This window comes from Arvicola amphibius, chromosome 17, assembly GCF_903992535.2.
Source record: "Arvicola amphibius chromosome 17, mArvAmp1.2, whole genome shotgun sequence".
Lineage (NCBI taxonomy): Eukaryota > Metazoa > Chordata > Mammalia > Rodentia > Cricetidae > Arvicola > Arvicola amphibius.
The window spans coordinates 20,358,711-20,373,711 of record NC_052063.2 but is presented as its reverse complement, the minus strand read 5'-3'; the positions used below and the strand labels follow the sequence as shown (position 1 = coordinate 20,373,711).

Genomic DNA, 15,001 nt, shown 5'->3' with positions numbered 1-15,001 from the left:
GCAAACCCTGAAGTGAAACAGAAACCTCAGGAAACAACTAAAGAAAAACAGCGAGGGTGAAAGACAGCATGCTGAAACTTGGCTTTATGCTTTAGAGAAGACAGTCAATTGAGCATCCATTAGGACCCTGGAAGAATCCTTCACCAGAAGTCAGTCAATTTAGACTATGTGTGTATTTCAGGCTTGATCAAAAACTAAGACAGACAAGCTAATTCTCTTTTAGAATGTAAGGACTGGGGACTGGTCTTGCCAGATAGTATTCAAACAGGTAAAATAAAATGTGAGGTTAAAGCCGGGCGGTGGTTTCGCACGACTTTAATCCCAGCCCTCGGGAGGCAGAGGCAGGTGGATCTTTGTGAGTTCAAGGCCAGCCTGGTCTAAAAGCTAGTTCCAGGACAGGCTCCAAAGCTACAGAGAAACCCTGTCTCGAAAAACCAAAAAAAAAAAAAAAAAAAAAAAATGTGAGGTTAACTACCATTATTAAATTTTGAGTATATTAAAGGATGGATATTATTAATTATTTAAAGGATACTAATTTTAAAGAGTTGTTTACTTAGTGAATAATTATGCTATGAATTCACAGTAATAAACTGTAAATATAGTAAAAATCAAGATTTTTTTGCGAAGAATTCTGAAATTTGCTTCAGTTTCAAAACTGATTACAACCCTATGCTACAGCATGCTGAAATACAGATCCTTATAAAGGTGACAAATTTTATTTACTTTCTCAATTTATTCTCTCAGTTTCTAACTTGTAGAAATGCTGAAAAGTGTGCACTTTTTTGCACACACTGACTTATTTAATATAAACTTCTGTCTCTTATGATCAGTTTAATTATTGTGACTGTCCTCATCTTATACTTGCTATGCTAACACCTGTCCCCAAATACTACCCATGACACATGAAAGCAAATAGGACACCAAAAACTCTTTGAAGTTTCCTCAGAGATACAAATTCTATGATTATATATCTTGGTTATATATATTACAGAGTAAGTTCAGAGAAATTAAGTTATAGATTCATATTTGGGGGAAGAAAGATAAATTACCCAGTTATATATATCAATTATGAAGTGACATTCATCTTAGTTGCAAAGCCTGGTGTATAGCAATGCACCTATAATATATTAGATATAATACTGACTTAGGTATATGTAGCAGTCTAATTACTAAGATAAGTGATGTTTTCAAATGTTATAACCTTCAGTAGTTTTCAAATTTATATTGCATATTTTACTGTGTCTTAAAGTGTATGAGTTTCCTACCTGGGCCCAGCTTCCTTCCTCAGATTCTTTCTGGGTTAGCAGCAGGAAGTGATTAATAAAGCAGGTAAACATAAATTAATTTCAAGTGAATATTGAAAAAATTCTATCAGAAGCATAATAGCAAAACAGCACGTTATAAGTATGATGACAAAAGCAGACATGCATATACTTACATCCATTCAATTTCTCAAATGCAGAGCACACAACAGAGTTCGAATTAACTCTAATTTAAATACACATAAACATTCTGGAGCTTATGAGTTTTGTGACAACTTGATCTGACTATTTTTGGTTATATTTAAAATTTCATATTTAGTACAAACATAATTATATGTACCTATACATAATGCTGAAAGGTAACAGACTAGAAATTAATGAAGTGAATAACTATCTTTCTGTCAAAGCTTAGGACAAACATACCCTCAAACAGCCAACCAAGAAAACCAAAGAAAGAATACAACCAAAATTGCAGTGATGCATGTGTCTTCGCATTGCGACATTTGCACCATTACATTCTAGATAACCAAATTTTTAAAGGAGAATTAAAGTGAAAGAACTTTAAAATTAAGTTGTTGAGGTAAAATACATGGTTTGTTCCACTTTGATCCTTCCACGAAATATGACTCTATAAAACATCACATTTTTAAAGCTGGTGATTAGAATCCTTGAAGTCATTTCAAACTGTACTTTTAAAAGCCAAATCAATATAACCCTTCAATATTTTTTTTCCTAGGAGGTCTACTTGTGGGATATTATAGCCCAAGACACTACATAATTACATTAAAAGTGATGATTCCATGTAAGCTTTTCTATAACTGATTAAATTTGACCATGCTCACTGCTAAGAGGTACTGACTATTAAAATTTCCAATGTTCCTAAATTTACTAAATTATTTATTACTGTTTTCATATTACAAGAGTAGACCATAGATGCTTAGGATAAAAAGCACATGGCAATCTAACATGATTTCATTTTCAATCGCTAAACAAGCATACTAAAGGAAATCTATAACCAAAATATCAGTTATCTTTGTATGTATCCACATAAATACACCCCATTTCTTTGCTTTATAGTATACAAATTCCTGTCTTTTTCTACATATAATTACTTTTGTTTGGGTTCAACAAAGCTTTGAAGACTAACCGTTTTTGCTGGAGCTGCAAGGTTTTCCATTTCTTCGTGGGTCACCCAGACATTGCCTGAAGGCTAGGGAGGAGCCCAAGAAAAGCAGAGCCATCCATGGAGGGAAGCCAGGGTAGAGAAAAGGGAGGCACTTCTGTCAGTCAACAGCATTGCACACACTACATCTCTCTACACGCATCATGAGTAAACTGCCTAAGGCTCATATTGGTAACAGTTCTTGGGCTGTTAAACAAAATCTTCTTTGGTAAAACTTCACGCTCCAAATGACTGTGATGATTGGGTTCAATATTGTAAAATGGCAAGCTAAATATAAAATAATGTAGCTTTGCTCTTTTTCTTCTAACTTTATGACCCAAAAGTGCTTATCAAGGGAATTTCATTCACATGCTTTTAATAATCAATGTCTAGGGAAACAAGAAATTGACTGTTACAAAGAAGTCCTAAACTCCATAGTCTGGAAAACAGCAACAAATTAGCCAGCTGTGTTTCCTGTTGTTGTTGTTTGTTTGTTTTGTTTGTGTTTGTGTTTTTAATTCAATAGATGTGTTTATGTGTTTTTCTCTGCATTCATGGAGAGGAAATAGACCTGAAACATTATTTTGAGATACTTTTGATTTAGAAAAAGATAAGTCTCATCTTCACCAATACTGTCAAATTCCCAAACATTCATTTCCTTATTATCCAGCTATATTTTATAAGCATCTGTTGTGGTTTGAATTGTCTGCTATAGGCTCATGTGTCTGAACATTTAGTCTCAAAAGAGAAGAAACTTGAGAAAGGCTGTGGAACCTTTAGGGGGTAGAACGTCACTGGTAAACTGAGTCACTGCGGCCAGGCCTTGAGGTCCACTTCTGCCTACATGTGCTTCCTGAATATGGACACAGTCGGTCTGCTGCTTGTTACTGCTCCAATGCTTCCCTGAATGCTGCAATGTCTTCCAAACCACAAAGGACTGTACCCCACTGGAACCGTTAGTAAAATAAATCCTTTCTCTTTAAACTTGCTTTATTAGCACCAGGAGGGTAACTAGGTTACCATTGTAATATATTTTTCTTGGGTATGCGAGGTAAGTGTTTTACCCAAGAGTCAAACACAGAATAAACTGAAGTATTCTCTACAATGGTCTATCATTTTGGGAAGTGTCTCATTTGTTTTCTAGGCAAAGAATCTGGTATGAGCTCTGTATACCACATAATCAATAATGAATTTAAAATCACTTACTAGCATAATATTATTTAAGGTTCCTCCCATTGGATACTGCTTCATATCAAATTTCACATTTTCCCCAGGAAATCTATATGCAAAGTTCTCCAGGTCATGAAACTTTTTAGTTCCTTGTTTTGAAAGGAGCAGCAAAGGCAATGGCCAAATATCACATGCTACTCTTGGAACTTTCTACACTTCACCTAAAGCCATGTTTAACTTTCCTTATGAAAAATGAATAAGGTATGTTGATATAATTTTAGAAACAATTATATGAAAAAACAATGAGTATTATTTGATACGAGAGACATCTCACATAAATTACATATTAGTGAATCATACAGGTTATTCTCATATGTATATCTATATAATAATATGCACAAAGGGACTGGAGAGATGGCTCGGCAGTTGAGAACAATGGCTGTTCTTCCAGAGAACATGAGTTCAACCCCAGCAACCACATAGCAGCTCACCACCATCTATATTGAGATCTGATGCCCCCTTCTGGCATGCAGGCATACCTGCAGATAGAGCACTTATACAAATTAAAATAATATGCACAAATACATTTTTATAACAAAGATTTATATAGTGAAGGATCATAATTATAAGTAAATAAATATTAGGATGGCTAAATATCATATGTATGCACAGAATTCTCACCCTTAAATGCTTCAGATTTTCATTGTAGCCAAGTTTTCTTATAAACTAAAATATGCACTTCTGAAACAGATTTACAATACCAGAGCCACTCAGATCATTGATGTGTGCAGTTTCTCCATTGAGTCTGTCACCAGATAATTGATGATCTTACTCTTTCCATAGGGACCTTTACCAGTATCATCTCTTAACAGAGCAGAGCTTTCCCATGGGTTTTCTGAAATTCTGAACTGGGAATTATGCAAAGTGTTCTGGGATGGGTAAGATTCTAGAAGCTATGGTTGTATAATTATCTTCACTTACAAAATGAGCATAATTCCCGGGCAATTTGTGAAAACGTGATTGCCAAACTTTTGCAAGTTGCATGTTAAGAACTTACATTTCGTGTAAAGGTTTATTTTCCTAAAATGTGCTTTTCTCTGTTTTCTCTTGTGTGCATGAAACAGTGTGTGTGTGTGTGTGTGTGTGTGTGTGTGTGTGTGTGTGTGTGTGTGCACAGCATAGGCACAAATTTTCAGTGTTTGATCAGGCACATAGGTCAGATTTAAGTGCTGGGTATCTTCCACTATGTCCTTCTGTCCTGTTCCTATGCGACACAGTCTTTCTCTGAACACGAGGCTTGAGTCTTCTTGGCAATGTTGGGGGTCAGTAAGCTCCAATGATTCTCTTCTGTGCCCACTGGAGGAGATTAAAACATGTGCAGCATCCCTGGCTTGTTATAAGCTCTTGGATCACGGTTCTTGAACTCATGATTACATAGTGAGCACATTTTAACACTGAACCATCTTGCCAGATACATACTTTTGCAGAACATTTTTTTTTATAATTTAATGAAACAAACCACTATATACATATATATATATAGTCCACTCAGGCAAATGGTAGTTGAGTCTTGGATTTTGTGTTGTTTGTATTTATTTGTTTGTTCTATAGTACCTCACTCTGAAGTCCTCTCTGGTCAGGATCTCACTAAGCATTCTAGACTGACCTTAAACTCATAGAGCTCACCTGCTTCTGTCTCCTGAGTCCTGGGATTAAATGCATGGACTACCAGTTGAATACAGCTGGAGTTTTAATGGGCTTACTCAGTAATTAACCACACATCCAGTAAGTAAATTAGTCAAACAATTTACTTTCTTCCCAGTAGCGCAAAAGGACACAGTTCTAAATTGAGTGTGTGTCACTTAGAGGTTCAAGGCTTCAGAGAGAAACAGAACAGCCCATCTAGGGGGGCTATGAACAACCAAAATTGTCTTGAGCCTTGAAAACAAAGTTAAAGAACATACCAATAGTAGTTGGACAAGAATAAGGACAAACATCAAAGAATCCATAGCTCTCCAAGAAGCCTACTACCATAGTAATTTATGCTCAATTCTCAAATATACGTGATCCACAGGACCAAATCGATTAGTCTTCTTAGTGGTCAAAATTATCTGCCAGGGGACTAATAAGGTGCATCCCAAGTGCATTCCAAATTACTGTGCTGAAAGCTTAAATTCATATATTGCCACTTTTCAGTAGTTGCCCTAGAACGATGGCAAAATGTCTTTAAACACCAAATTCTTCATGTCTTAAAAGGAAGTAAAAGTACATACTTCGTGCTGGAATAAAAAGTAAAAGTTTACATCTTAACACAAGAGCAGAATAGGACGGGGAGGCAGAGATATCCCGTGAGGTTAAATTTAAGGAAGTATTAATTTTTAAATTTACAGGAAAGCAAGGTGGGCACATGATAATGCTTGCCTTCCTAAACTTGGTGCTTTCCCCTTGGCTTGTTCCTCTCTTTAACTGCAGATGAAGTAGACTACTTACAAAATATGACTAAGTGTGACTTAGGAGGAAAATTCCTAACGGATACTGCAAATTCTAGTCCCTACCTAATTAAATCATTCAGGAAGGAACTATGGCTAGAAAATAAATATTACATTGAATTAAAGAAAAACTCATGAAAGGTAACCATGGGAAATAATTAATTCTCTGACTGTCAAAATTCTAAGATGTTAACTGACCAGACCTCAGAATATTCTGACATCTTATATTGCTCAAAGTCAATTTTGTTATTAGTTCGTTAATTTTGCCGTATTGTTCACTTTATAGGTGAATTACTAAGCAAAGTAACTTATAATTTACTATTTAAATCTTCTATAACTATTTTAAAGTTGTGTATGCTTGTGGGCATGTGTATGCACATGTGAGTCCATGGGTATGTACACATGTGTGTGGAAAACTATGTCCATATTAGGAATCATCCTCCACCAGTCTAGTATCTTATTCATTTTTCATTCAACCGAACCAACAGATCATTTATTTGGGTTCCTGTCTCCCAAGCCTCTGGCATACTTCTGAATAGAAATTTATCTGAAAAAGCAAATGGCATTTGAAACATAAATGGGCAAATGGTTCTGTGAAGATGCAGTATAAGGAAGAAAATAAATGCAGTAGGGTAATATTAAGGAATATAACTCTATTTGCATATGCATTTTGCATCAGTGTATTGCTTAATGCATACAAGCCCTATGATTAAAGAGCTTTAAATCATTAGTAAAAAGGCAACCATAGCTTTAATTCAATGGGAAACACTGACAAGTTTCTGAACTGCTTAGACAACTAGTAGATTACATTAAAAAATTAAGTTTACTAGTAATTTAAAATGTTTAAAAGTTAGCAGCATGATAACCAGTGGCTAAAGCAGAAGGAATGGCAACACGATTTGACAATTAATGTGTTAAGAAATAAATGTCCATATATAGCTATTACTGCAAATATAAATGCATTTTATACATTAATGTATGTAAATGTACATACTTTATACATACTGGGATTATTAAATGAATTAAATATTATAGTAGTAATATTTATATAACCCTGTCATTTATCTAAAGAAGAGATGCTAAGATTAAATTTATATTTTAATACTTTAATACTTGATGAATGTGTTTATGCTACATTACTAATTCAGGAAGGAAATCACAAAGTAATGTGTATTATAATAAGAAAATAGGACAAACATGTCCTTATTAAAATTTTAATGAAAAATTATTACTAATTTTTCAGTAAGATTTTTCTTTTTTCTTTTTTTTTTTTTTTTACTCTGCTTCTGTTTCACATGTAGGAACTAAACAATTTCAGCCATACTGAACTTCATATTCAACATCTCTTACTTATTATATTTTTTTGGTGGGGCCAGGGTGACTCAGAGGCTTGTGTAATTTACATCCTCTATATAGCTAGGGAAGCAAGTCCTACACAATGATTATATTTGGGTTTGCGTGTGTGTGCATGCACGCGTGCATGTGCGTGCACGCATGCATGTGCACTGAAATACATGCATATTACACACTCACACGTATATGGTGTGTACATGTATATATCGAAGTATATATAAATAGAAGTCAAAATTTGAGCTTCGGTGTATTTCTTAATGCTGTTCTACTTCACTGTAGCAGAGTTTCTGGATGAATATGAACTTAAACATTCAGCTAGTCTCTCTCCCTGTTACCCATCTTTGCCTCCAATACAGGGCTTACAGATATGCCAAAAAACTCACCCAGTTTTTTTTTTTTTCTGGGTCTGAGGATCTAAATTTCTCTCCTTAAACTCATATGGCAAGAACTTAATCCACGGAAACACTGTTAAACCCTGCAATGGTTATGTTTATGTGAATATTTAGAATAATTACAATGTTCCTGATCATCATTTTAAGGCCTGGGGCAAACATTGTTACTTTTCTTGTTTAGTCAACGATGAGTAAAAAAAGAGACCATTTAAAAATGTCCTTTAAGTATACACAAAATGTTAATGCCCAGTAGGAAAGAAACCCAAATTTTAGGGTGTTTGACAGGAAGCTTTTCAAATATTAATAAATGGAAGACATGTTGGGAAGGTCTTGTGACACTGAAGTTGGAAGAATGTTCTAGGGACAGCAACAACAGTAACAACAACAAAATAATCTTTTGAGGACAACTTCAGCTAAATTCTTAATATCTCAAACATTCTTCATTTTTGTCTGCTTTTGCAACAAATCAATATAGTTTTATCTTTAATCTGCAATTTAACTTGCTTCAGGGTAAATGTCTTAGGGGAAAATGTGATTTTTACAAAACATTTTCCACTAAGAAAGGAATTTGCTTTTGCAACTTAAAGAAATGATATAGTATGTCCCGTTCTTTAAACTTGGAGGTTGGAAGTTTGACTGTTGTGATTTTTCAAGATTTGTATATATAGAGTGTTTCTTGCTGCATTTACTTTTGGAAGAAGAGCGCTCTCCATAAACCGGTTACATTTCTGTTTGCTCAGTTGAAAATACTCATAAAGGCCTTCAGTTCTGAATTTGACTTATGGTAATAACTATTTTAATGGGCCTCAATTATTACTATAAGAATATTTTAAATTACTTTTATCTGGAATATATTAGCAGAGTACATTTTTATTTATTTGAAATAATATCATAAGTAGAAATTACATATATATTTCTTACACAGTATTGAGGATGTAACTAAAATGTAAGTATACAAGAAGTACACACATGTTTGAAATCTTACTGTACATCTCTGCCTTTAAATTTTCGAATATTGGGGAGGGGTTGTATATATGATAGACTCAATAAAAATTTTCTTAAGGTTATCTAAGTCCTTCTTAGAAGTACATTGAAGTCAGTTTGGTGTCTGAAAGCTGCAATAAAGAAATACCACTTTCTCCACCAATTTAATTTTGTTCTTCCATAGTTTCTTATGCTGTTTAAGACGGTGGGCTAGAGATATCTAGTTAACACAAGGGATTACACATTTATCAGTGAAAACTTACTAACCAAGTGGAATAAAAGACCATTTGAGACTATTTCTTGATGAATACACTGATCATTAGCAATGACTTTTTTAGTATATTATTTTATAGTACTAGGTTATAAAAGGGATTATAAATGGGGCCAAATTTTGAAGTGGATAATTCCAATTTGTGTTTATAAAACATCAAATCATATACAATTTTCATCATGAAGTTTTTTTATAAGTAATAAGTAAAACTGTGCATCTTCAGTAAGTTGTAATGCTTTTGAATACTCCCAAGATGCCATATTGCATTAAACAAAAGAGGAGATTTTGAAAATAAAGTAAAATAAACTTTGGGATTTTTCTGCCTCAAGGAAAATCTAAACTTTGAGTAACTCCGAAGTCCGTCTTGTTTGAAGCTCTCAAGATTTTTTGGAATTAGATCTCCTTAATTAGACCTATTCAAAGTAACAGCGGGGGTGATGAAGAGCAAGCCATATCTCTTTAAAATAACTCATGCTGACACGGAAACATGAGCTGTCACACTTTGCCCTGTGGGGTTAGATTGCTATGATGTCAGCCTCAAGGAAAGGAGGGGTGCACAGTGACTCACAGTGCGCGAGGTCGGAGGCGCTGAAGGACTCGTGAGGGAAACCATCTCCTGGATGGCTAGTCTGAGCTTTAAGCGATGCAGAGGGTTGCTGATTCCAATCTCTCTTTGGATTTCCGTGTCCGACAAAGCCGACATGATGGCTCCACTTTTCACATTGGCTCTGCATGCTGCCACATACCAAGCAGGCATTCCCAACCAGAGCTGTCGTGTTTGGAAAAAAAAAAATACAGGTTAGAATAATCTTAGTTATTTTCTGTGAAGGTAGGACCTTCATTACAACTTGACTGGATTTTAGAATTGCCTGTGAAACACACCGCTGGGCATGTCTGTGAAGAAATTTCCAGAAATGTAAAACAGCAAGAAAGCCAACCTGAATGTGAGAAGAACAACCAGTGGGTGGCAGTTTTAGAATGAATAAAAACCAGTAAGAAAGTTGTACATTTGTATTTTCATTTTCTGCTTCCTGATTGATGTTGTATTTGACCAGCTACTTTGTTGTCTTGCTATCATACTGATGTATATTCTAGCCTCTCTGCCTTCCTTTCTGTAATTGATCTCACCATCAAAATGTGAGCCCAAAGAAATTCTTCCTTTTATGTGTTGCTTTGGTTAACTACTTTTTCACACTAACAGGAAAACTAACTAATATATCATTTTAGTGTCTAAGTATTCAAGATAATCTTGCATTTATAAATTTATCTCTTGTCTAAAACTCTAAAGTAGGATTCCCTTCTGTATGCTGTGAATACCATTGGTTAGTAAAGAAACTGTCTTAGGCCTGAGCAAGGCAGAACTTAGGTAGGTGGGAAAAACTAAATTGAATGCTGGGAGAAAGAAGGCAGAGTCAAAGAGAAGCCAAGTAGCCTTGCCAGAGACATGTAGCCCTGCCAGAGACAGATGGTAGAACTTTACTGGGTAAGACACAGCCTTGTGGCAATATACAGATTAGCAGAAATTGTTAAATTAGTATGTGAGAGTTAGCCAATAAGAAGCTAGAGCTAATGGGCCAAGCAGTGATTTAATTAGTAAAGTTTCTTATTTCCACCCAGGGAAATTGTTTTATTATTTAATTTCCCTTTTCTTTTTGATTTAATACAGTTTCTATGTGGTTATTTTGGGGCTGAGCAGCCTGAAAAAAAAATTCCATCTCCTAAAACACAACTCCATGAGATAAATCCTATTATTCTTGACTAGAGAGATAGATAATATAAAGACACTGAATATATGGCACAGATAACAATCAGGAAGTAATTAATTTGAATTGAGGTGTTGTGGGGTTTTTTTTTAGCTACACTGATATCAATTATTAGGGAGAGGCAGCAATTTTCTATTTGTGTATAATGACAAGAACTTATCTATAAGTTCCAATGGGTCAGTGGCTTGATTGGTCTTTATCTAATTCTCCTTTTGAATTCTGAATGCTGAAACAGCTTGCCTGTCATGGGTTAAGACAAATCTACCATTGTTAGCATTCTGATTTTCACCAAAGCATGAACCTTAGCCACACCAAATATTCCACGCAAGTAGTTTCACATAACCTATAAAACTAGTGAGATAATACATCCTTGTTGGTATAACTTGTTATTCAGGCGTGGCTAACTGATACAGACATTTATTTCTATATATCCTACAACATAATAAGTCTATAATGTGAAAGACTCAAGGAAAAGGATGGTAACACTGAGTCAGTGTGACTTGGGATGTGGTTGAAATACAACAGAGGATATAAAGATATGATATTGTTCTTGTATGGTCCATGCTGAGTTCCAGAAGGGGAAGAACGTTTGATTAGCCTTATGTTGATGAGGACACTAGAAGGTGCAGATGACTGGCCATCTTGCCTGGTGCATAAAACACTAAAACACTTCAAGATAAATAAACATCTATAAACTTTCACTCATCCCTAATGATTTCCTAGCCATCATCTAAGATGTTTGAATTTCCACTCTGGAAACATTACACAAACATTGCCAATCCATTGTTACAAATGTCATCAGTGATTAGACACTGAAGAGTTTTTGATGTGGATAAAGGATAGGGAAAGGAGTGGACTGCTTCCCACACGACATTCTTTATAGACTGTGCACACCAGGAAGAGGGAAAGGAGATAACAGTTAAGGGCTCCCATTTATGGCCTCAGCATGCTTGTTCATCTTGTTTGTTCCATTTTGTGATTTGAGTCACATTAGGAAATGCATTAGGAGCAATTTCGGTACCCAGGATAGGCTTAATTAGCTCTGGCTTCAAGGGCTGCCATTTTCCAGCACTTGAGTGTCAGGAAATCTGTTTTGTTTCTTCATCTGAAGAATTTGTTCATCCTTTGCCAAAATAGCAACTCACTCTCTGTCAAACCCTAGCTCATTTTCTTGGAATGACATCTGAACAAAAGAATCCCTGTCATTGTTGTGGCATGAATTCTTAAACCTTTCCTCTAGTGCTTCAGGTTTTCTTTGTTGTTGTTCTTTGTTATTTTTTTGCATAGAAACTTAAAGATAAGCTTGAAGAGATAACTTTATAATTAATTACTTTGAAACGATATAACAAAAGCAAAACTCAGGTTTATTTCAGTTAGCCCAAGAAAAAAGAAACTTAAAAATATAACGTGTTTTTCTATCTACCTGTCTAACAGAACATTTTTAAAATACAATAAACTTTAGCATTTTTTTTTCACTTGGTCTTTACTTAGCCCCATATATGACACAATGATAAAGTTAAGTTATTTTATAATTCAAAATTACTTCAATATATTCCATTGTCTTAGCCAGGCAAGAAAATCCTCATTGCTTTCTTCTGACAAAAGCTATCCTGTTGGCTACCATTGGGCCACCTAGGAAAGGTGAACACAAAGGCAGTCAGTGCTACTGGTGTGCATCACAGGGCCAACCTGGAGTCAAATATGCGATTTACTCACTGCCAGGCTGCTGTCTTCTACCCTGGTTAAATGCTGCTTTATTTTCTACAGCATTGTATCTTAGAGGAAACACAGAATGCTGTTCTTTGTTATATCAAATAGCATTTAATTATCAACTGATCAATTAATTAATCACCTTAGTAATCATAAAGTATCCTGAACCCTTATGTGATTTAGACAAAGGAGGAAACATAGGTCTCAGCCTCCTGTTTATTCACAACTCTCTAAACTTAGCCAGTCCATAGTCATTTTAGGAAATTAATTATAAACAAGGGTAGAACATTCTAGACGCTTCATCAGCATTTAGTTCTGTGTGAAATGAATTTATTTTTAACTTTTTTCTTTCTGACTGATGAAGATCAGTGGATAGGAGCTGATACTTCCACCAAACCTCCAAACCATGGCAGTAATAATTTATTCTCCTCTTCTAGTACCCATGGAGAGGACAGATCTTGGGGACACATCTGTTTACATCATTGCATATTTTGTTCTGTCCCAACACAAGAAAGAATCCATGACATCTCAGTGGTCACAAATTCATACGCATGAATGTGTTTCCTTTACGAGAAGTTATATGATACAGGGAAGCTGTGATTTCAAATCGGTCTTTATCTGTCTTCAGATAATCAAATTAGCAATGATTGACTTAAACCAAGTCTTTGACTTGCTTTGCTTACCTCCAGCCAAGCAACCACAGTGGGTCCATCCCACTGGGCAAAAGGTAATCCTTTTCTACGAGCTTCTTCAAGAAGTTCATGCCTGAAGTACAGCAAAGATCATTAGTTAGGTAACAAGGAAGAAGGTGCCTGTGATCGTTTTTAATCCACCAGTAAGCCCTTGCAAGCATTTAATGAGAGGTGATGTAGAATGACCAAATTCCTTCTACCTTTAAGTCATATGTAAAAATTCCTCTTTGATTTCACTGAATGAAACATTAATATTTAAAAATAGCTTCCTCCAATATTTATTCATCAAGATCTGAATACTTGTTTATCAACTAAACTGAACTGTGTTATCAACCAATATCATTTCTATTTGGCAAGAAAACAGCTCACATGTTCATATGTAGTCATGCAATCTGAGACCTAAATCTGACTTTGCCATCTGCCCTTCTCCAACCCATATATCTCTGAGTGGCAGAGGCAATGCTTGTATGTTGAGACACGAGACATATATGGTGGTCCTAGCCCTGTTGTCATGATGATTACTTTGAGTCTGTCCTCAGAACCAATATTCTATTTTATAAGTTAGTTCCTGATCTCAGGTCTCAATTGTTTTTAAGGTTGGAACAATAACTAAGGAATTTGATCCTTCGACTATACAAAAACCCTCACCTTGAGCTTTTGCTTGGAATACAACATGCACTGTTTTACAGAGAATGTACACATGAAGAGCAGTGAAAGGTACAGCAAGCCAAGAAGGAAGCTAGGTGCTATGAGGTTTGTGGCACACAGGAGATAATGCATGGCCTTAAGTCAAGAACAAAACACTGTAAGGCAAAGACCCTGCCATCTACAGTCTGTAGTTTAAGTCTTCTAAGTGAATGAACTGTTCTGAAATCTTACAAGCACACATGCTTGCAACTGTTCTATTTCTTATCTCCCCTTTGATCTTTTGACTTCTCAAAGACAGCTGACAACCATGTCATATTTGAGTACTACACAAACAAGTTGATTTGTTTCACTGGGAAGCAGTGTAAAAGTGTATAATTCAACAGAGATTTTAATTCATAATCACTACTATTTATTAATGAAAGGGCAATAACAACAGTGATAGTCATTGCTGCTTTCTGACAGCAACATCCTTTGCACATATATGTATGACTACATTTCCTCCCAAGAATTTAGAATTGACATCTGTTATGTTTCAAACCCTGGACAAACAGCTGAGGTGCTTATTTAAAATAGCAATGCTGGACCTAGCCAAGAAGTTCCCACAGCATCCCTCAGTCCCTACCTGTTACTAGGTATGGATCACATCATAACTGCTCCCTCTACCCTGAACTCTCTATCCCAGAGGCTGGGCTGCCAATCCTCAAGTGGTTCTTTCCTATATAATCTAGACATTTTGGTCATCCACTCCTTTTTTGTACCTTTGGTCTCTTGGTTGCTGCACCTGGTTCCCTGGTCTCTCGTCTCCCTTCTTCTCTCCGTCTCCCTCAACATAAAAGGCCCAACTCAGATTGGTCATGTCCACTATGGACTTTCTCAGATGCCTCTGCCTTTGCTCTCCTGTATATCTATGATAAAATTTCACTTCCATCATACCTAGGGATAGTCATGTCCTTTTTTTTTCTTTTTTATTTCTTACAATCATTAAGCATCCATGTTCAAATAATTTTTTATTATTTAAAGAGTGGAATCTATTTGTATATAATCTCAAAATATTATATATTCCTTCAGGAATTTAGTGAGGAATATATTTCTGTACCTCTGTATA

At 35.4% G+C, this 15,001-nt stretch overlaps 1 protein-coding gene across 1 annotated transcript in view; it reads right to left on the bottom strand.

The window, feature by feature from the left end:
* The window catches only part of Ppfia2 (PTPRF interacting protein alpha 2), a 404,134-nt gene that overhangs the window by 20,402 nt on the left and 368,731 nt on the right, over positions 1-15,001 (bottom strand). The window contains 3 exon segments of the mRNA XM_038314717.1: positions 2,410-2,472; positions 9,652-9,852; positions 13,240-13,321. Coding sequence (XP_038170645.1) covers positions 2,410-2,472; positions 9,652-9,852; positions 13,240-13,321 — 346 coding nt within the window.